The following is a 24,174-nucleotide window of genomic DNA, read 5'->3' on the forward strand; positions in this document are numbered from 1 at the left end:
CTCAATCTTACCACACTCTTCTGACTGTTACATTTGATATTCCTCAACACAGTAGTTGCTATAGGTATGATTGGAGAACATATTTCTGCTGAAATACATATAAACATTTTTCAATAAAAGCATTTCTGCATACAAAAAAAAATTGAATTAAAGAAAATAAATCAAGTCAATTTTGAGAAAGTCCTTTTCAGAAAAAAAAAAAAAAAAAAACCTGTACACAGCTGTTTTATATAAAGTCACAAATCAAATTGTTACTTAATGTCACTATGGGCATGATGAGTCAATCAATGTAAAATTGAGACCCATCAAAGAAAGGCCAGGATTTAAATTCATTTATTTTAACAATGGAATTTTATATCACCGCTTTGTGACACCAGATAGATTGACCTGACCTTAATTAATAAAAATTGATCCAACCCGGACTTATCACTGATATCCTTTTGTTCCTACTGGCCTACTGAGGTTAATTTGATAAGTTTGATCGAATCTTATCAACTCCTCTTCTTGTTTGCTGGTGGAACAAAGAAAATATAAAAGAACAGAGTTCCAATACACAATATCACACACCTATACCCCCCCCCCTCCAAAAAAAAAAAAATTTGACCCCCAAAAAATTACCCTCATTTCAAGTAAAAGAGCCCTAAATTTTCATAAAAAAAAAAGCAAAAAAAAACGCAAAAACACCAAAATTTTCTTACTCCCAAAAAAATTTTTTTTTTACTTTGGAAAAAAACGTTATTAAAAACACCCAAAAAACAACAAAAAAATTCCAAAAAAAAAATAAATAAAAAAACCGGGAGAACAGGCGAAGAAAGAATTCTGTGGGATTTAAGAGAAAAAAAAAATTAAGTGTTTTTCCTTAAAAAATGGAAACAAACGAGCGGAGCGAGATACACTCCGAATTACCAAAATATCCACATTGTGTTATTATATGTGGACAAACAGGATGTGGAAAAACAGAGTTTGTTCTTGATTTATTAGAAGGAGAATATAGTGGAGTTTTCAAATATATAGTCATACTTTGTCCAACAATTCAATGGAACAAAGCATACAAAAATCGTGAATGGATTGGTGATGTTAGAAAACCAAAAACAAAAAATCTAATAATTGTTAATCCTATTGTCAAAGAAGAAGAGAAGCTACAAGAACTACTAAGAATGTTCTTTAAAAAATATGCTGGTCATCCAACATTATATATCATTGATGACTGCAGTGCAACAAAAGAACTAACAAAGAAAAAAGATATGCTGTCCGAGCTTGCATTTTCAGGAAGACATGCGGAACAATCAGTGTGGGTCATTTCACAGAGATACAACTCTGTTTTAAAAGATTTAAGAGAACAAACAAAATGGTTATGCATGTTCTACACAAAAGATAGAGATAGTCTTGATAATTGCCTAAGAGAAAATGATGTTATTCCTACTTTGGAAGAAAGACAAAGAATAAAGGAAGAACTTAAAAAAAAGAAACATCGTAAATTAATATTAAAGACAGATCAACCTACTGATTATTGGTTACTTGATTAATTTTTTTAGCAATTCTCAAGTAATGCTTAAGTAATGCTTAAGTAATGCTTAAGTAATTCTTAAGTAATTTAACCAAAATTTTTAACCAAAATAAGCAAAATAATGCTTAAGTAATGCTTAAGTAATTCTTAAGTAATTTAACCAAAATAAGTAATTCTTAAGTAATTTAACCAAAATAAGCAATAAAAAAAAGCAATGCTGTTGGAAATACTAACAATTGCAACAAACACTGCAGTTTTATCATTGGTTGGATATGTTGTATTTAATTTTTTTAAAGTTAAAAATAAATTATATCCGTTTTTTGAAACGTATAAAATGAATGCTGAAGAATTATTAAGCGAGCAAATTGTGGAAAACATAAATATTGATGATGAAGCGAGCGAAGTGAACGGTTCCCTTCAAGAAAAAAAACGCGAAAGATTATCATCCGTTGTTGCTGGTGGGAGTAGTAAACAATATCTGGGTAAAGAATTACAACTGTCAGATATTGATAAAATGACAACAGAGCAAATAAACAAACTATACTGTAAATATGAAGCAAGATTGGGAGCTAGTATGACCAAGACATTAGGAAACTCTTTTATAAATTTATATGTCATGGGTGTATCAAAGTTTTTCAAAGTTGTTAATCCACCAATTTTAATACAAGACTTAGAGGAAGATCCTTTTATCAATAATGCTTTAACTAATACATGTTGTGAACTGTACTATAGATATGGAATGTATCTTGCTCCTTTTACTGCAATATTAACAACAGCAAGACATATTGAACCATTCGCTTCGCTCGATTTCCGAAAAAAAGATGAAAATAATGACATAAAAAATGATGAATGAAAATCCTGAACAAAAAGAAGTATTTAAAAAACCCAAACCAAAAGACCCAAAAAGAGTAGCTGCTGGTAAGAAAGGTGCAGAAGTAAGAATAAGAAATGCAGAATTGAGAAAAAAAGAAGTGGAAAAATTCAAAAAAGAAAATTCAAAAATCAAACAAATAACAAAAGATTCTGATACAGAAACAGATTATGAATCAAACGAACATATCCCTTCTGTCAAAAAACACTCCAGTTCCCTAGTTGATTACAAATTTGTACTTTTTCCTATAAGTATTGTTGGATTGGGATTGTTTTTTTACAACCAAAGTAAGAAACCAGAAAGAATGATTAAAGAAATAACAAAACCAGAAAAACAAAAGAAAGAAATTGATCCTTTTGAATTTAATTAAATTTAGTACATTAAAATGACAACTCAAAAAGACGGAAAACAAATAGCAAATATGTTATATCATGCTGGAGTGGAAACATTGTTAACAGTTGGATATGCAGAAATAGGTAAAAAGGTATTAAGGAGGCCAGCACCAAAAGTGGATTTTAATATGAATGATGTTGTAATGTTATCCATTGATATATTACTTGCGATAGCAACAAAAGATATGTTGATTAAGCAAGGTATTATACCTGCTGATATCATGAAGTAATTTTTGTTTTTATAAAATGGCAAGTGCTTTAACAATGATGCTTGGTGGGGCAATAACAAATGCTTTTGCATTTTCAGGGAGTAATTATTTATTTTCACATATGGGTAGTAATGCAAATGAAGAGAAAATAAGACATGATAAAGCTATAGAAAAATTAGAAAAAGCACAATCAGAATGGAATAAAAAAAGAATACAAAGATTAGATTTTATAAATGAACAATTACAAAAGGAACATCATGCGGTTCAGACTTTTGATGATGTTGACCAGGCAATGAAACTATACTATCGTGTCACGAATAAAAAATTAACTTCATTATCACCTAAACCTACATTAAGTGATTTTTATACTCCATCAGAAGACCAGAAAAATAGAGAGATTGCATTTGTTGTTGGTGGTATGACATTAACTGGTTTTATTGTTTGGAAATTAAAATAAAAAATAAATACAATTTACGTTTGTATGAAAAATTGGAAAAATAAGAAAAAATTGATAAAAATTAGAGTCCCTAATTTCTGTACTTTTCCTGGTAAAAACAGCAAAATTGCAGAAAAAAGTATGTACTATTCCTGTACTTTTTCTGTTTTTAGGGGTATAGAGAAATAAAATAAAATAAAAAATTAAATTTCAGGACATGGTTTTTCAAAAACATATTCATAAACTTTATCTGGTCTAATAAAAGCATCCCAACCAGGAGGAAACTTAGATAACTTTTTACCTTCAAACTTTTCCATTACTTCCATTTGTTTTGAAGTTAAAGGACATTCTCCATCATCTCTTAAACAACATATCTGATAATCTGATAACATTATTCTTCCTAATATAACTTTAGCGTCAGGATCATCTTTCTCAGTATAAGCTTCAATCATTTTTTAGTCTTTTATTTTTTAAAATAAAAATTTAAATTATATATTTTTTAATATCCATAAGGAAAACTTCTAATTAGATTTTCATTTTCATAACATACCATTCTTTTATCAAACATATAATCATAAGCTTTAACTTGTTTAACTGTTTTAAGTTGATGATCTTTTCCTATTTTTATGTTGTCATATTTTACAGTTTCATATTTTTCATTTTCAGCAGTAACTATTTTTATTTTTTTATCTAATGTAATCTTTTCTTCAACTTCAGCATTTAATCTAAAACCTTTACAACAGCTAACTAGTTTTTCTGTATCTAGTTTCATAGAATAATCTTTTGGACCAGCAGATATAAATTGTTTTATATGATTAGCGTTATGTTTTGAAACAATTTCATCTGTTAAATCTCCTAATTTATTTCCCATCATACTTTCTATTTTTTTACAAGCTTCAGAACCATCATCATTATAAATACAAGAATCTGTATCCATGTATAAAACTCTTTCTTGAAGAATATCCAATAGTTCGTATAATTTTAATCTAGCATGTGCTGTTGTAAACAAAGCTATATAAACATTTACACTTGGATTAGGTTTAGAGTATTCTTCTTTATTTTTATATTCTGTTAAAACAATATCTTCATCTAATATCATAGTACTTATATCTTTATATTTTTCATTAAATACTATTTTAGTTATATGTTCTAAAGTAAAACAATATTCTTTTTGTGTAAAATTATCTCTCATACCAAAATGTCCCCATAAATTATTTAAACATATTTTAGCTATAAATCTTAATCCTGAATTGTACTTAACTTTGTCAATATCTAGATCATAAGCAGTATTATCTATAATGTATTGTATTTTTGTTTTACATTCTTTATCGTTTTTACAATCATTTTTACAATATTTAGGATCACATTTACATCCTGAAGCTTCTTGTTTATATTTCATAAACGTATCTACATAAAGTTTAAATATATCTGTAGATGTTTTTTCAAAATGTTCTAGTTCATATATTTTTTGTAATTCATAACCTTTTTCTATTGCTTTATCTATTTCTATTGTAGACCATGTACCTACTATAACTCTTTCCTCATTAGAATGTATACATTTTTCATTTTTAATATTTTTACATTCTTTACATCTTTTTATTTCATGTATTTTATCATGTTTATTTAAAGTAGGATCATCTATGTGTTTACATTTAAAAGATATTTTATTCATACATGTTCTACATAATCCAAAAAGTAATTTATGTGTATTATCACTAGTTAATTGTTTATAAGGTAAAACAGGGTGATACAATCCTTTAGGTGGTAATATTTTACATTTCATTATTCCGAAATAATTATTTTTTATATAATCATCTACAGATATTTCTGTAGATGTAATAGGATGTCCTATAGGATATTTACAATATTTATTTACTGATGGATACAGAGAACAAAAATCTACATATCTACCTTTTAAATCAGAAAGATTATTGTATAATTGAATAGTTTCTGTTCTTCCTCCATAAAATGCATCTCTTTTATCAATAGGTTTTAAATGTGGATCAACTTCAGGATATTTTTGTTGATCAAACTCACATTCCCATATTGTATGAATTTTTACATTTGGTTTTAGATAATCTTCAATAGTTTTAAGTCTTTCTTTAGTTTGGTTATATAACTCTTTCATAGTTTTTTTATTTCTATCTTTTTTACATATTTCTTCAGGACTATAACATTTTGTACATCCATGCCAATAACATCCAAAAAATTCATAAACATTACGCATTTTATTTTCTCTATCATAATAATAACCATCGACTTTATAACATTTATTATTAATGAATAATTTCTTTTCACCTCCCCTTTTAGCATGTTGAATCATTATATTATATTCTAAAGAAATATACTCTAACCATTGTATTGATTTTTGTGAATGTACTTCTTTAATTGTCATCTTTTTGTGAATTCCAATTGTTTCATTTGTCAACATTAATGTTTTAAATATTTTTGTACAACATTGAGCAATTGTAATATATTGAAATGGATCGATACAATTATTGGTTATATTTAAAAATAATTTTTTATACAATGTACAACCTTTTGACAAAATTAAAACATCCAAAAAACAATAGTAAAATATTTCTTTTTCGAATTCAAATTTTTTATCTTTTTTTGTTTCATACCATTTGTCAAATTCTTTTTTATTTTTGGTAGTCATAGTATCAAAACCATAATATTTTTTATCAGGATATTTACTTTTGTATTTTTGGTTTTCTGTTGTATTAAAATAATGTGGAAAGTATCCTTTGTTACCTTCAAAACCAAATGTTTTTGGGAAAGCAGCTAATCCACACAATGTAAAATTTATTGAATCTATAAATCTTAAATTTATTCCTTTAATAAACATAGCTGTTAATTTTAGTCCAGAAGAAATTATGTTATGTTCAATTTTATTTTTTACAATGTATCCTAAAATCGGTTGCATATCATAACCTTTTCCATAATGTGAAATAAAAGTGTAGTCTTTAAATTTATCTCTTATGAAATATTTACAAAAGTTGTCTATTACAGAATTTGTTTCATATTTGATTTTTTCTACATCACTAAAACAATCATCTATGTCTAATTCTAACAAGTTTAAATTATCAATATTGAAATCACATTTAAATACTTTTACATAGTTATTTTTAAAACAATAAATATTTTCTAAATCGTAAGCTATACAAAAATTCATTATATGTATTCCTGTTTCTTGATTTGCTTCAAAATCAAAATATATATATTTATTATTTTTTACTTGTTTTGGTACTGATGGTTTCATATAACATAAGTGTTCTTCATTACTTTCCGTGTATTTTTCATAACATATTAAACATATTTTTTCACCACATTTGTGATTTTTACCTGTATATGTTTTGTTACATTTATCACAAATATGTTGTTTTCTGATAGTTGTTACTGTATTATCTTTGCATGTATGTTGTTCAGTATAACCAATTAAACATACTTTACAAAACCTACGTTTAGCTAAAAATCCTGTTATATTTGTTATAGTGTCAAAGTGTTCATCATGATAATATAAATATATTTGTTCATTATATTTTTCATTACCACCATATACAATATATTCTGTACTATTTGATGTAAAAACAATTATCCTAATATTAAAATAATTTTCAAAAGCTTTTAAATCTTCCAAATCATTTCCTTCTTCTTTTATTTCTACTCCTGATTGTTCATGAAAATCTTCAGCAACTCTTTTTTGTAATGGTCTACCCTCTTTAATGTGTTTTAATTGTGAATCTGTAAAATCTTTTAATAACTTATTTGAAGCCAAAAAAGTTACAATTGCCCTTGATAAACATATCGTATCATCATTTTTTATTTTGATAATACTTCTTTTATTTATGACATCTAATATTTTTAAAGCTTTACCTTTTCCTCTTTTATTGGGTATAATAGTAACTTCAAAAATAACTTCTTCTAAATTTAATTCTTCAGCACTATTTAATAATCTTTCCATTTGATCCATGAATAACTTTTTAACTGTATTATATGTTCTTATAGGCCAGCTTTTATGTTTAGTAATTATGATTTCATGAATAGGTACTATTTTAATTCTTCCATTAGGGTAATCTTTTATGGAATAGTCTACCATGTGGTCAAAAGCATTTGTAAATGTTTCTTGTTTTTCATCCTTTAGACTAATTTTATAATTAAATACATAAATACTTGCTTTATGTTTATATTCTTTTGTCAAAACAAGTTTATATGAATCTTCTCGCTTGGATAAAATTTTATCCTTTTTTGCCTCCATTTTTTAAGAAAACATTTTAGTTACTTAAAAATGTCTAAAACAAATCTAACAAATAAATTAGCAGATGAATTACATCATAGAGTTATAAAATCTTTTCCTAAAAGACGTGTTTATGTTAATTCAATAGATCAAACATGGGCAGTTGATTTGATAGATATACAACAATATTCAAAACAAAATAAACACTATAAATATTTATTAGCAGTTATAGATGTTTTTAGTAAATATGGTTGGTTGATTCCATTGAAAAATAAAACAGGAGTAGCAGTGAGTGAAGCATTTAAAACATTATTTAAAGAAAGAAAACCAATGTATATTTGGTCGGATAAAGGATCTGAATTTTATAATCGACAAGTAAAAGAATTGTTAAAAGATAATAACATAAAGTTATATTCAACTGAGAATGAGGAAAAGAGCAGCGTGGTGGAACGCTGGATAGGTACAATGAAACAACATATGTTTAAATACTTTACTGCTAATGAAACTTTTAAATATTATGATATATTGGATAAATTAGTTAAAAATTATAATAATACAGTACATTCTTCAATTAAAATGACACCTGTTAAAGCAAGTAAATTAGAAAATGAATTAACCGTGTATAAAAATTTATATCCAGAAAAGAAAGAGAAAATTAAAAAACCTAAATTCAAAGTAGGTGTTAGAGTAAGAATAACAAAAAAGAAAGGTAAATTTGAAAAGGGTTATACTACTCGTTGGACCAAAGAAATATTTGTAATTGAAAAAGTTTTAAATACAAACCCTGTTACTTATAGAATAATTGATTTAAAAGGCGAAGATATTAAAGGTGGATTTTATGAACAAGAATTACAGATGACTAAGTTTTAAATCTCTAGGTACCTGTAAATATTTACAATGATCGATTTAGTTTATTTAAAAGTCATATCCTATTGAATTAAACACTTACTTTAGAAACACTTTTATAAAACCTATATAACAAAAGAAATTTAAATGCCTCAATTGCTTAATATGTTATCAAGGCTATAAAATATCAAGTTTCTTTCAATTTTAATGAGTTATCCATTTTAAATAATAATGATCCCAAGGATCAAATGATACAGCAATGATTATTTCAATAAAATACAACACTTCACATCAATACTTTAATATTTACTAACTTATTATCACAAAGAATAACAATACACCCCATTGAGCATTTTATCACATTAATAAGAGAAGATGAGAACTAGTATTGAATTAAATGATAATTGATAATTCTCTCCATTTTATTATCTTTACTCAAATAATCAATACTATGACTGAATTTTTAAATTGTAAGTGATACAATGATAGATGGAATGTAAAAATATCAACAGTTCTGTAATTGGATTATTGATTAACTCCTTAGTTGCAGTAAACACTTACTTAGTTACACTTTTACAAAAGTAAACAACTCCTTAGTTGCAGTAAACACTTACTTAGTTTCAATAAATACTTACTTAGATACAGTAAACAACTCCTTAGTTGCAGTAAACATTTACTTAGTTGCAGTAAACACTTACTTAGTTTCAATAAACAACTCCTTAGTTGCAGTAAACACTTACTTAGTTGCAGTAAACACTATCTTAACTACCTAATTGTGACATGTTCATATTCAAAATGGAATCTGAATTGAGAAGATGTAATTTAGTTAAAGTGTCGTATGAATTAGAAAAATTAGAAACGTTGTTAGCAAAACATAATAATACGATAAATTTACAAGATACAGAAATAAACAGTACAAAAAAGGAAATTGAATTGTTGACCGATAGAATAAACAAAGCTAAAGAAGATTTTGGTGATAAAAACAAAAGACGGATTTGGTTGAGATTAACAAGACAAAAAGTTAGTGCAAAGACTAAACTCAAAAAATTGACAACGAAAAGAACATACGAGAATGAAGAAAAAACTACATTGGAAATAAAAATAAGTGAATTGATTACCGAAAGGAATAAGATTGCAGAACTTGTTCGTCAAGACAGCAATTACTAGTAATCAACATTTTTAAATCTGCCATCTTCAAAATTAATTTGTGCATCCTGGATTACAAACAGATAAACATTTATTAATTTATTTGCTCCTGCTGTTTTAGTTATTTGGATAGTAATACCTTCAGAAGCATTTTCAATTCTTCTACCTGAACCGTGTAATGAGTTGTCATCTGTTGAACGTAAATCTAACCATAATGCATAATTAGTTGTAAGATATTTTTCTAATGTTGTATAGGATAAATTTAAATCCTTTAAAACTTCTTCTGTTGTTTTATTTCTTTTTGAATTTAAAGCAAAGAATTTATTTATTTCATCCCATTGTTGATATGCTTTCATTCCTTGACTGTATAGTTGATTTGGAACACCTTCTATTGTCATTTCTACTTTTGTTATGTTAGGATTATAATAAGTTTCGGTACTTGTTCTTTCAGGATCTTCGAACAACATTAGAATTCCTTTCATACTTCTAGCTGGAACATTTAAATTTATATTCCACAATGTATCAGATTTGTTTTTGGTTATTTTTCTATGTCTTAGTATTCTATCGTACAAAATAACCATCTTACCATTAACTTGTTGTCTTATCTGTCTTGCTAATTCTGCATCAGTAACCATATCAAATTCTAAACAAATGTTTTTGATTGTATAACTTGCAGATGTATCTGTTGATTTAATAACATTGCTATAATTATTAAATGTAAGTTCATATTCAAGTCTATCACCAAGACCTGCTTGATAAAAAGGCATATGAGTTTCTAATAGTTCAAAATCAAGTGGGATACAAAATCTTGCACCATATGCAGTTGCAATTGCTTCATCACCTATGTCTGATGCTTTATTATCTGCACCAACTCTGTGTTTTAACATGTTTGTTTCACCAATTCCTTGGTATGCCATATTTAAACGTTCAGATGTAGATTTCCATAAATCAACATAACAATGATAAATATCACTATCATCAATTGACATAATTTCATTTCCACTTATACGAATTGTTGTTTTTTTAACTATTGTTCTTCCTATGTTTTGATATATAGTTGCATTGTCGTCTGTAGATGTGAGTTCTATTTCAAATGCCAATCTGGTTGTTCCAGGAACAATAACATCATTATTGCTTAGATTGGGGAATCTCACTAATAGCTGTTGATTTTGATCAATAGTTGAAGGATTATTTGTTATTGATACACTTTGACGAATACCTTTCAAACCACGGGGTTCTCTTATTTTTCTGTAAGGATTTAATTTGTTTCCGTATGCCGACATTTTTAAGGATTAAATTTGTTATAAAAATAATTCAATTATCACTGATACTAGAGTATTGATACATGTATAATTATTAGTCATACTAATAAAACTTATTAAATCTCCAGCCTTAACTTCAAAAGGTGTATAAAAGTTATTAAAACCGTGTGTGACACCATTACCCAAACTCATTTTGTAACTAGTTGACTTATCATTAACAATCATCTTAATGGCTATAATATCTGTGCTTGTTCTTAAACTTACTAAACTAATACCCAATATTTGTCCTGGAAAGTTCATTACATAATAACCACCGCCAACACCAAAATTAAACTTTTTATTTCCATGTATTGGACCATCAATTCCAGCATATATACTTATTATTTTTCTGTCTGGTTTATTTTTAATATTATCAACTATATTTTCAACATTTAAAACTCTGATGCTTAGGGCAGCGACACTCCGATGTAAATTTTTATCCTTAGTATCCATTGTTTGAAGCTCACTCTTCATATTTAATATTTCTTTTTCTACGTTTTTTTTTTTGACACCAAGTATGCTCATTTTATTAAATAAATTATATAACTTTTAAAACACAATTAATTGGTAAATGATTAATTATCTTGTTATTATTTTCATCTCTTATTTCTAATTTCAATTCTGTTATAACATCATTTACTAAACACTTATATTCCGGATGCTCAAATCTCGCTGTTATAACTTCACCAAACTCTTTATTTTCAACTGGAATAACAGCTAATAATTTACTTGGCTTACCATCAAGATAATTATGAGAAGTGCTAACTTGTTCCAAATGGATATATAATGATTTATGGATAGCAAAATCCACAAATTTGTTTCCATAATGTAATTCATTAGGTTCGAATTTACGTTTATTATTAAACCCTAACATATTTCCCAAACCCTTACTTATCCTTAACTCAGTAGTAGTGTTTAATGAAGCGATACCATTTGCTTCATTTACGGATAATACAATATTTTCTTTTTGAAATTCATCCACTATTTGTTGAAAACTATAATAACCATTCATAATCCTTTGCTGTTCCTCTCCGGTTTTTGTTATAAACCCATGATAAACATTATACCAACCTATGCTGTATCTTATAAATTTCAAACCAATACGTTTATTTCCATTTCTGTTATTTATGTATTGTTCTAAGTTTATTGTATTATCAATATTTGAAATAGTATGAAACATTTTTAATATAAAAAAATGATAACAAAAGAATTTAAATATAATCCTAATGTTTCATATAATCCAGGTATTAAATATTCTGAAAAAGATCATCAATTAAAAACAAATCTTGTAAATCAAACGATATTTGTAAATCAAAAAGAGAACTTTAAAACAGCTTTTCCTGATTTATTTCAAAACTATCAAAACCCATCAATACACACTAACGAACCATGGAATGCCTGGATTCATTCTTCATTTGATTGGTGGCAATGTCAGTTAAATTTTGCAGTTTGGTGTGCAAGTACAGGATGTGGTGTTTCTTATAATGATCATATACAAAATACTTCAAATCTTACAAAGTCTTTTTATATGTTTCATTTATATTATTGTATTGCCAGAATTTTAAAAGAACTTAAATCACCTTTACCAACAGATTCTTCTTTCTGTTATTACAAGAACCCATATGACAAAGCTGCATATCAGAAATTATGTGATGAATTTAATATTTCTCCAAATACAAATTGGAGACAAAAACTAGAATCATCATGTCAAGGATTAGGAAGTTTTGAGCAATATTATAAACCAAGTGGAGAATATAGACAAAGAAATAAAATTAAAGGACCTTTCTTTAGTACTCATGATACTATTAAGCATGAAAAAGATATAAGTATGGCTTGGACAACATTTATTTTAGATAACTCTAATGGGTTTACACAAGCAGGTATTGAACGTATTAATGAAAGTATTAAAATTTATGTATGGGCTTTGTTAGGTGCACAATCTCAAACAAAAACAAAAATTTTAAAAGTAGGAACAGGATTTGATGCACAAAAACAATTCTTAGCAAATGTACAAGATGTAATAAATAGTCCTATCGATTTACCCACCCAGATATCGAATTATGAAAATGTTTTAAAATATGCAAGAAGTAAAGTTGATTATGCTTATGGACTTGGTTTATATATGTCTCCCAGTGATATGGTTTTACAAATTGGAAGTATTGTTGGTTATAATAATAAAATTATAATTGCAACAGAAAATCAAACACTTGGGTTAAATGATGATTTAAATAATAAAAATTTTGATCATGTTGATTTTAAACCAAAAGAACCTGTAAAACCACAAGAACCTATAAAACCTGAAAAGCCTAAAGAACCAAAAATAGATCCAATAAAAAAAATTGAACATGAAGATCATGAAGATAATAAACAAGCAATAATATTTGTAAGTATTGTAATAGGATTTACAGCACTTTATTTTTTCAAATAATCTCTAGCAGCAGTAAACAATAAACTAACAACTAAAATAAGCAATGCCCATAAGTTGTTTGCAAACCAATTTACTACGTCTTTTGTTGCAGACAATAACCAAGAAACAATAGAACCTATAATACCTGGTAATGCAGCTGCTAATTTTCCTGCAAGAAAAGATAATAATTTTCCAAGATTTTTTAATTGTTTTTTTATCCAGTCTTGTACACCACCACCTTTTGATGGAGGAGAAGGAGAAGGAGAAGGAGAAGTAGTTCCACCAGTAAATGCTTCAACAATAACACCAATAATCATTCCAAAAGCAGTTAAAACACTAACTATTGTTATTCCTTGTTCTCTGAATAATGTTCTTATTCTTTCACCTAATGTTTTGTCTTCGTTTAACATTTTATGTATTGTTTGTTTAAATCTGTTTACTTGACTACGTAGTTTTTCTTTATTAATATTAATAACTTCTAGTCTTGCACTTCTCTCAGATTCCAACTCTCTTATTCGACTACTTATTCTATCTATTTGAAATTTATTATTGTCTTCTTTAGCTTGTTCTAATTTGGCATTTTCTTTTGCTAAGTCTTTATTTGTTTCATTCAGTTTTGCTAAATTATTTGCAATCTCATCTTCCGCTGTTGTAAATGCTTTTATTATACCATCCATCTCTCTTTTTGTCATTTTTGTTTGTGTTTCTTCATTTATTAAAGATGTTCCTTGTTCAATAAATGAAGTTTCTATTTCTTTCACATATGTTTCTGCATTACTTGCTGTTTCTAATAATTCTTGTCCTTCTTCTTGTGTAGATATTTCTTGTAATGGAATTTCTATATTATCGAGTTCATTTAACATTCTCTGAAACCCTGCTCTACCTTCTCTTAAATTATCAGATATTTTATAATCATCTACACCTAAAACATCCCTGACAAAATTAACACCGTATTCTCTTTGAAGAGTGCTAAATTTATAAAACTTTAATACTCCTTTTTGGTAATATGTTAATGCAATATCATTACCTTTTTCATCTTTTACATATAAGATTTGTCTTCCCTTATGATTTTCCCCAACAAAAAAAACCTCTTCATTACGTATAGTTTCACCATTTTTTTTATAAAATTGTTTAATCATTTTTTTTGTAGTTTCTTTTTTACGAATTTTAACATCATTTTCTGATAAATCTCTTGATATTTCAAATTCCTTATTTATATTATTTTGAAACTCTTCATCATCTTGAAAAGACGTTTCTTCTTCTTCATAATCATCATCATAATCATTATTTTTAAACTCAGGATTATCAAACTCATAACCTCCTTCAGCCATTTTATTCATCTAAAATATTAGATAATAAACAATAAAAAGAACCTGTTAAAAACAACTTAAGATAAAAATAATTAAATTTTTTATTTAACATTATTTTTACATTTTTTACTAATTTTTCTTTTGTTTCTTCATCCATTTATTTAATTAAAAATTGATTCATAGTTTGGTGGATTTCCGTTATCAACTAAAATTATTTTATTAAAGAAAATCAAAGATTTTCCATTTTTTTTTTTAATTCGTTTTTTACTCTATTTTCTGTTTCCTCAATTAGTTTTTTTCTTTCATCATCTGGTAAACTTTTTAAAATTACTTTTTTTTTATTTTTTTTCATCTCATTAAATTTTTCTAATTCATCTAAAATAAGTTTAAATTCATCTACACTTATCTGTCCGTCAGTTAAAGATTTTGATATTAAATCTTTTATGCTGTTTAACTTGCATTCTGCCATTGTTTTAATTTCATAATGTTTTTTTGATTTTGTTGTCAACTTTCTTCTAATTAATTTAACTAGACCTCCTAAACTTCCACATACAACAGCTGCAATTTGTATGGGAAGTAAGATAGGAAAAGCTATTCCTATACCAGCTAAAACAACAGATGTCGAAATTAAACTTGTATCAACACCATCAGTAACATTAACTCCGCGTTTATATTTTTTGTATAGTGATTTACGTTTATCTCTCTCATTTATTAATGTTTTTTCTATTTCTGTTATTTTTTGTAGTCTATAATTTTGTCCATCTTCTATAGGTAATTCTGGATATAAATCAGGAGCTGTAGGTTGTTTCATTTTTTAAAGTAAAAATTGATTTTTTTTTTTTTTTCTCTTAAATCCCACAGAATTCTTTCTTCGCCTGTTCTCCCGGTTTTTTTATTTATTTTTTTTTTGGAATTTTTTTGTTGTTTTTTGGGTGTTTTTAATAACGTTTTTTTCCAAAGTAAAAAAAAAATTTTTTTGGGAGTAAGAAAATTTTGGTGTTTTTGCGTTTTTTTTTGCTTTTTTTTTTATGAAAATTTAGGGCTCTTTTACTTGAAATGAGGGTAATTTTTTGGGGGTCAAATTTTTTTTTTTTTGGAGGGGGGGGGGTATAGGTGTGTGATATTGTGTTCCAATATCCCCCCGTGTTGCACATATTTTAGCTATCCAAGGTAAAAGGGCAATAACAAATGTTTTTTAAAACAACTTTTAAAAATATCTTCGAGAAATGAAAGCTTCTGAGCAAATGCAAATCCTTTCGTTATAACTAATATTTCCAAGGGGCAATACTTGTTAAAAATATTTGATCAGCACTACTTTCGAAAGTGTCAAAGACATTGCTGATATAAACTTATGATATAAGTTTCTTAAAATTCTGGCAAGAATTGTACACATGAGAGCACTTAATACAATGCAATTTTTCATATAATCAATATTTCCAAGGGGCATAACTCTTTCAAAAATAATTGATCAGCACTGATTTTCGAATTTGTCAAAGACATTGATGATATAAACCTATAATATAAATTTCCTATTAAATTAGGCTAGAATTGTACACATGAGCGCCATATAATCAATGTATCCAAGGTGCATAACTCTTTTAAAAATAACTGATTGGCACTGACTTTCGAACTCATCAAAAAAATTGATGATATAAACTTCATAAAAATCTGGCAAGAACTGTACACATTAAGAGTGCTCATAAGACAATTTTCCATATAATTAATATTTCCAAGGGGCATAACTCTTTTAAAAATAATTGATCAGTACTGATTTTCGAAATCGACAAAGACATTGCTGATATAAACCTATATATAGTTTCATAAGATTCTGGCAAGAATTGTTCACATGAGAGTGCTAACAATGCAATTTTCCATATCAATATTTCCAAGGAGCATAACTCGTTTAAAAATAATTGATAGGCATTGATTTTCGAACTCATCCAAGACATTGCTGATATAAAGCTATGACACAAGTTTCATAAAAATCTGGCAAGAATTGTACACATGAGAGCGCTAACGATGCAATTTTCCATATATTTAATGTTTCCAAGGGGCATAACTCTTTTAAAAATTATTGATCGGCACTAATTTTCAAACTCGTCCAAAACATTACTGATATAAACATATGATATAAGTTTCATAAAAATCTGGCAAGAACCCTACACATGGGAGTGCTAACAAGACCAGAAGGACGGCTGGACACCCGTTATTTCTATGTCCCCGCAACACGTTGCGCGGGGGACAATAATGATTCTATCATGAAAAACACTCATAGTATCATTATGCAGAACACTTGATAATCAGTACATATTAGTAACTTGAAAACAAAACTATGCATCAGCATAGCGGTTTGTTTTTCAGCCGAGAATATTTCAGGGTGCCCAGCATCTGTGTTAGTCTTAAAGCACAGGTGTAATACAACTTACAAAAAGTTCATAAGGAATGTCTTAAACTTGCAATTAGAGAGAGCTGTGTTGAAGACCTATTACTGTAACTTTATGATAAAGAACAGGGTCAGTCTTAAAAAATTATTTGTTTGATGTTGCCTACCCATGCATCATAGGGTTGGGTAGGTAGGTAGGGAATTTTTTTTTACCAACAACATATGTTATAGTTTTAGACAAGAAAACGACGTCAGAGCATGAAAAAAACTTTTAAAAATTTGAAACGATTTGTATCATAAAATTTTTCGGGTAGGCTGCTTTTTAGGGTGGGTACTGGGTAGGTAGGCAACATCAAACAATTCTTATTTAATTTTTGGCCCAGTAATAAAATCACTATTTCTTTACTTTGAGTTTTGTTAAGTGCATGAAGTGAGTTTATGTCATGAATTCAAACATCTTTTCTGTTTCTTTTCCATATTAGTCAAGTAAAATCAAATTTCCTGTATTCAATAAACACATAATAGTAAACAACGTTTAGCACTTTTTAAATGGATTTAGCCACTTTAAAGTCATATATTCATTCTATCAAATCATGGCAATTTCACTTCTGTTCATGCTTTTAAAAAATCCACAGAGAAAAAACCATTGTATTACTGTTGATATAATTAATATGGTTTGAAAAAGGGGTTGTAAATGCACTAATACCTTAACTGACCAAATTCTGGATGATGGCTGCTGAAAAATTTCATGAGAGGGAATGAAAGTTTTATCAATAATCTAAGTTTTGACAAAATAATGTTTATCTTTCAAGCATGGAATATATTTCAGGGAAAAATGTATTTCTTTCATGGGTCTAGGTATATGTATCATTAGTTTCTAAACTTTCGTTTCTAGGTACTGTTCAAGCCCAGTTGAATCACTAGCTATAATACAAATAGAAAAGGCAACACTTTCATCTAATGATCTTTGATGACTTTTTAGGATACATGTACAACTAGCATTATCAAGATTTTGACCTCAGGAAACTGCTTTCTTATATTTTGCAAATTTGCCATGCAAATTATTTCTTTTATCAAGAAAGACCTTGGAATACATGATGAAAAACTAATATTTATTGACAATATGACCAGTACCAATATCTGTATGGTACCAATGACCAGAAAACATTATGTACAAAATGCAAGGATGGATCAACAAAAACAAATCTCCTCCTACAGATACAGAGTTTGTTGTGTACTAAAACATGATCTTAAAATGAACTTTGTGATAAAGAGGTTTATAGTATACCTGGTAGCAACTTTACAATGTCTGCTTCATCTTTCAGGTGGCTGTCATCAAAAAGACAAAACTTAATATTAGGTTTAATTGTATATTAGTCATATTAGTAGGTAAAAAAATTGATGGCTATTTCATTCATAATTTGGGAAGAAACGACATTACAAAAAGTTGTGTTCAAACCTGAAAAAGACTTGACTGCATTAATATCTTAATTATGAAGCAATCTTCTTGAATGACTTTGGGTCAGGTATCCATTTCAGCTCATCATAAAACATAACATAAAATGGATACATTTATACAAGGAAAGCAGTACAGAATCTGCTTTATAACTTTTTGGAAAGCCTGATATTGCCCTCAGTCTTTGGAGGCCGAGGGGTTTGTTTGCTGAGTCTTTTAAGTTTTCTATTAGGCCTAAATTAATATATTGATTGTTTCCCCAATCCCAACCCTGCCAAGCCAGGTGTGGGTAGGTTGGTAGGGAAATAATATTATTTTTCCAAAAAGCTTGAACATTATCGGACGATCTGGCAAGCCTGAAAATCCAAAATGATTAAAATAATATTTGACTTAGTTTTGACAATAAAATTTTACGAGTAGCACCATTTTAGCAGGGTCGGTTGGGATTGGGGAAACAAACAATATTTTATTTTAGGCCTTACCTGTAAAGTGTTTTGTAGAATGTTAGTTTTTCTTGTCGTCATTTTTCTTTGTGGTCATGGTTAAGCACTGTTGAAGTCCAGATATTTGTTGGTTAGGCACAATTTCGCTACATAAAATTTTTTAAGAAATAATTTTATTTTACCTACATTTTTTATGTACCTAGCTAAAAATAAATCTGTCAGGAGGTGAAGAGACAGGACACAAGCATGTTTGTCCATAATGTTCCTCTTTTTTTTCAGCAACTTTGCCTTTCAAAATATGACCTTCCTTGATTGTAGTGTGAACTATAGGTTAATAATTAAGCTATTTACTGTTGTAATGATGGAACCAGTTCTGTTGATGGATCATTAAATGTTGAGTTCGTAACTACCGAATCATCATCTGAATTGTCTAAATCCATTTCAAAATCTCATCATCTGCAAAGACTGAAATAAATTAGAAATATTATTTTCACAGTGGACAAATTTGTATGTTAATTGGTTTTTTTTTTTTATTTTTGATATTTTTGACAATATCCATTGGTCTATTCACTGATGCTTATTTCATGAAAAAAAAATGCCACTATAAGAGATTGATGGACTCAAACTTCCTTCAAAATACATTGTGGCATACATTAGGCCTTCTTTAAATGTTTAATATCCCCACCAAATAATATTTCTAGACAAATCTTTCCTGACATGGTTTATTTTGTCTATCCACGTCATTTTTTAGCACATATAAGTTTAAATGGCAAGTAACACTGTTAAAATCTGAATTTAGTAATCAGAAATGACCAATTCGCCAAAGCGGTTATGTTATAGATTGTATAAAAATGTTTTTAAATTTGAACATTATTTGTCAGTGCTAACACTCAATTTATTAATAACCTAGCTTGTGTAAAATTAGATGTGGGAATAACCGTTTGCCAATTGAGACGGGAAGGTGGCACAACATACCGAGATCTGATAGATTGTGTCACCTTTGCGACTTAGTTGACATCGGTGATGAATACCATTATATTATGTCATGTAATTTTTTCAAATATGAAAGAAACAAATATTTACCACAATATTGTAATACTAATGTAAATGTTATTAAATTGGAACAAGTATATTCAACTCGAAATTGTGTTGAACTTGAGAAACTCTGTAGATTTATTAAATGTATTTCTGTGAAAGTCTATCCTCCTGGTTAAAACAACTATTGTATATTTATTTATCTTTTGTCCAAATATATATTATAATATTAATGAACAATAATTTGTATTTCACACATGCTATATTCAATATTTGTTATTATTGTAATATTATATTCTCTGTAACTACATGAACTATGTCATGTATATATTTGGTTTATGAGAATATTTTTAAGAAGATCATTCATTCATTCATTTATTGAGGTCAAACGATACACATTTTTTTACTAGCATTTTAGTGATTTTTAGGCATTTATGCATATGAGCCTGTTTCTAAAAATAGACACAATTCAACAAAACCTAAATTTAATTTTTACTTAAATTCATTTATATATACTAGTATCATGAGTATTATAAGATTTCAAAAATATAAAAAATATTTCAAAAGTTACGACATGCCATTTGGACAATATTTTGGATTTTGCATGGTTTTCTGGCAGACTGTCTCTTTTAAAATAGACTAAATAACAAAATGAACAAAGAAACCTACAAGATATAGATGCTTTGTCAGTGCCACTTTACTTTAATAAATACATCCCCTGATTTCATTTTTGACTAAGATGTCAATAAAAGGATAACAGTAATTACTAAAAAATATTGGACAGTGCAAAAGACCCTACCACCTGTACGATTGAACCTGCAGAAGTTTAAAAATAAATGGAGAATGTGTCAAAGTCAATGAACCATAATTAGGGGGTGGGGTTATATAATCTCAAAGGAAATGAAACTTGCAAATACCAATACATTTGCATACCGTAATCATTGACTTAACATAAGTGGTTCATCTTAAACTGACCTAATCACAAACTAATACATGAAAACTAAGCAAAAGTTTCAAAGTCAATAGACCATGAATGAGGGGGCGGGGCCAAATAATCTCCATGGAAATGAGATATGCCAATGCTTATACAACTGCATAACAAATATCATTGACCTACCACTAGTGGTTCCCCATAACATGCATAAACTGACCTAATCACGAACTAATACATGAAAACTAAGCAAAGTTTCAAAGTCAATAGACCTTGACAGAGTGGGTGGGGCCAAATAATCTCCATGGTAATGATATGTGCCAATGCTAATACAAATGCATAAAAAATATCATTGACCTGCAACTAGTGGTTCCCCATAAACTGACCTAATCACAAACTAATACATGTAAACTAAGCAAAGTTTCAAAGTCAATAGACCTTGACTGAGGGGGCAGGGCCAAATAATCTCCATGGTAATGAGATGTGCCAATGCTAATATCATTGACCTACCACTAGTGGTTCACCATGAACAAGACCTAATCACAAACTAATACATTGTTGTCGCCACCGCCGGAAACAGCATACCTATGTCTCGATTTTTGACTCCGTCAAGGCGAGACAAAAACCAGTAGAAATAAAATGCTTCGCTGAGCGCAGCCTGATACGACCGCAGAGGTCGAACCCTGAACAGTTTGGGCAAATTTGGACACAATTTTCAAGCTTGATACTGTCTGAATTTGGATTGTGATCAAATTTTTGACATAATATAGGTTTCTGACACAAAATAAATGTGGTCAAAGATCTTATAAATCCATTGCGCAATACTGTGCAATTGAAGATTTCTTCTTGAAACTTTTCAAAAATTCGAAATTTTAAAAATTTTGAAAAAAAATATGAATCCCTTAAAAAAATTGGGAAAAAAATCCCCCCCCCTCCACCCACACCCCCCCCAATTTTTTGAAACCCCCCTTGGAGCAATAACCCCAAAACTCAATCCCAGCCTTTCCTTTGTAGTATGGAACCTTGTAGTACAATTTCAGAAAGATCCATACACTTACACACAAGTTATTGTCTGGAAACTAGAAAAATGCTTCTTTTTGGCCCCTTTTTGGCCCTTAATTCCTAAACTGTTGGCCCCCATAACCCCTAAAATGAATCCCAACCTTCTACTTGTGGTATTAAACATTGTGGTACAATATCAGAGCAATCGAAATACTTATACACAAGTTATTATCTTTGTATCTATGGAAAAATTTAGAAAAGGTTTTAAGTAATTTGCGGTAACGAAATCCCTGACTTAATAATTTACTAGTAATACATAGATGATGCTCACTGAAATCCAAAACGTCACTACAGACACGAGCATAGCGAACGAGTTGGGATATATAACATCGTAAGACGGTGCCAAAGGAACATCACCATCCAAAAAGGGAAAATTAACAATAGGGAAAGAAAAATCATCCCTTTTGTCCTAAATTTTTGTGTAGATTTCTGCTGTACTCCTGAAATATCTAAATCTAGGAAAGGACAGTTATTGCTGTTAATATAACATTTATTTAAAGTAAGACTGTTTTGTGATTATAAACATTGTGTTTAAGTTTATGAAATAAACAATTGGTTGAGGCAAACTAAAGTTAGAGAACGGAAATGACAGATTTAGCAATTTTTCCATTTATAAAGGGGCATAACTCAAGAACGGTAAAAGTGACGCCACCCAATTTAGAACTTGATCTGTGTTTTGTTGTAATAAGCATAAGTTTTATAACATTTGGTTGAGGCAAACTTAAGTAAGAGAACAGAAACCAATTTTGGGGATGTACTTATGCGACAGACGGACAAGGGTAACACATACCTCCACTGCTACAGCAGGGGCATAAAAATGGTATATTGCATCTATCTTTTTATAGTAACATTGTTTATAAAGCTAACAAGTCTAGGGACTGTCCTTCAAAACTTTATTTTTGACTTTATAAACTTATTGATATTGTCAAGGATTTGTATTTGTATAAATCCTTGATATTGTTATAATTAATAATGTATCTTTTGCTTTTCTGTCTAGTTCTTAAGAAAGTATACTTTCAATGGCCAGATTTGTGTACATTTCATTCTATGAACAATTTAAATTTCAGGCATTTTGTAAAATGCCTTTCAAATTTACCAGACATTTTATAAAATGCCTAAAAAAATCAGTCAAAATATTAAATACCTCAATTTAGAAAATGCCTGTTACAGTTCTGTATAATTCTTTGATACTGATTATTTGTCTTTTATTTACCTTATGCAGAGACATATAATACATCATATGTCTCTGCCTTATGTTAATCCACTGATCTGTATTAAAAAAGGGGGAGGGCTGAGATATCAAAAAACAAGTTAAACTCCAACACATATTTTATATGCCTGTTCAAAATCAAGACAGTGGTTGTCTTTTGTCATATCTTAAATAATGCTTTTTGTTTTTGGTTTTGAGATTGTGTCTAGTTTTTACAGCTTTTGTAAACTCTGGAAGATTTAGAACTTGGGAGTGAAGTTGAAGGCACCTGTCTATCATGTCTATAGTATAGCTGAAAACTGAACCACATGTTAATGCCCTCAATATGTTGTAAAACAAAGATTTTTTTTTGTAATTTACCTCTGAGACTTTAATTGGACTATTATACTAGTACCAATGTGGGTTAGACATAAATTATTACCATCGAGCTGATAGGCGGCAACTTTGCGGGATTTATTTGGAAAGAGGGAAAGAAACCAATTGAACATTGCAAGATCTAAAAACCGCTTACAATGACGTCACATGGTAGATTTATACAAACGATACACCTGTTTAAACATGTATCTGTTGGAACCAATGCCATTATTGGAACCTTATATATTCTTCTAAGAATGTCTAATAATAATTCTCAGGGCCATAACTAGGCCTCGGGAACAGACGATGCAGGGGTTTAGGGGCCGCCAACTGAGGCCCCGGCCGAAAATCACCCCCCCCCCCTGCCGAAAATATTAATATTAAGGTTCTATATATATCTTGTTACCTCCGTTTTCTGTATCATACTTATCGTTTTTGTGACGTCGATTCGGTATCCAAAAATGAGCTGTTCTCTGTACTATTATTTAAGATTGTATATAGTTTTAATCACAAAGTTTTTTTCATTGCACTAAATAAGTATATTTTGTTTAAATTGGGGTAAAATTTATAAATAGTCCACCGTATGCGACAATATGTAATCATCGGATGTCGATGGAATATTGTATATTGTATAGATC

General features: G+C 28.7%; 1 protein-coding gene across 3 annotated transcripts in view; it reads right to left on the reverse strand.

Annotated features, from left to right (window-relative positions):
• Positions 1 to 23,641, reverse strand: part of LOC127713000 (uncharacterized) — a 51,079-nt gene extending 27,438 nt beyond the window's left edge. For 2 of the 3 annotated variants that reach the window (XM_052219589.1, XM_052219586.1), the window contains exons 1-4: positions 23,543 to 23,640; positions 19,296 to 19,409; positions 18,334 to 18,374; positions 12 to 88 (exon numbers count right to left, since the gene is read on the reverse strand). In XM_052219589.1, the coding sequence (XP_052075549.1) occupies positions 12 to 88; positions 18,334 to 18,374; positions 19,296 to 19,384 (207 nt within the window). In that variant the 5' untranslated portion in view covers positions 19,385 to 19,409; positions 23,543 to 23,640. Of the gene's footprint in view, positions 1 to 11; positions 89 to 18,333; positions 18,375 to 19,295; positions 19,410 to 23,542 lie in introns of all 3 variants that reach the window. The other variant, XM_052219588.1, reaches the window with a different exon arrangement.
• Positions 23,642 to 24,174: the final 533 nt, after the last annotated feature.

The sequence above is a fragment of the Mytilus californianus genome, unplaced genomic scaffold (assembly GCF_021869535.1).
Source record: "Mytilus californianus isolate M0D057914Y unplaced genomic scaffold, xbMytCali1.0.p SCAF_8, whole genome shotgun sequence".
NCBI lineage: Eukaryota > Metazoa > Mollusca > Bivalvia > Mytilida > Mytilidae > Mytilus > Mytilus californianus.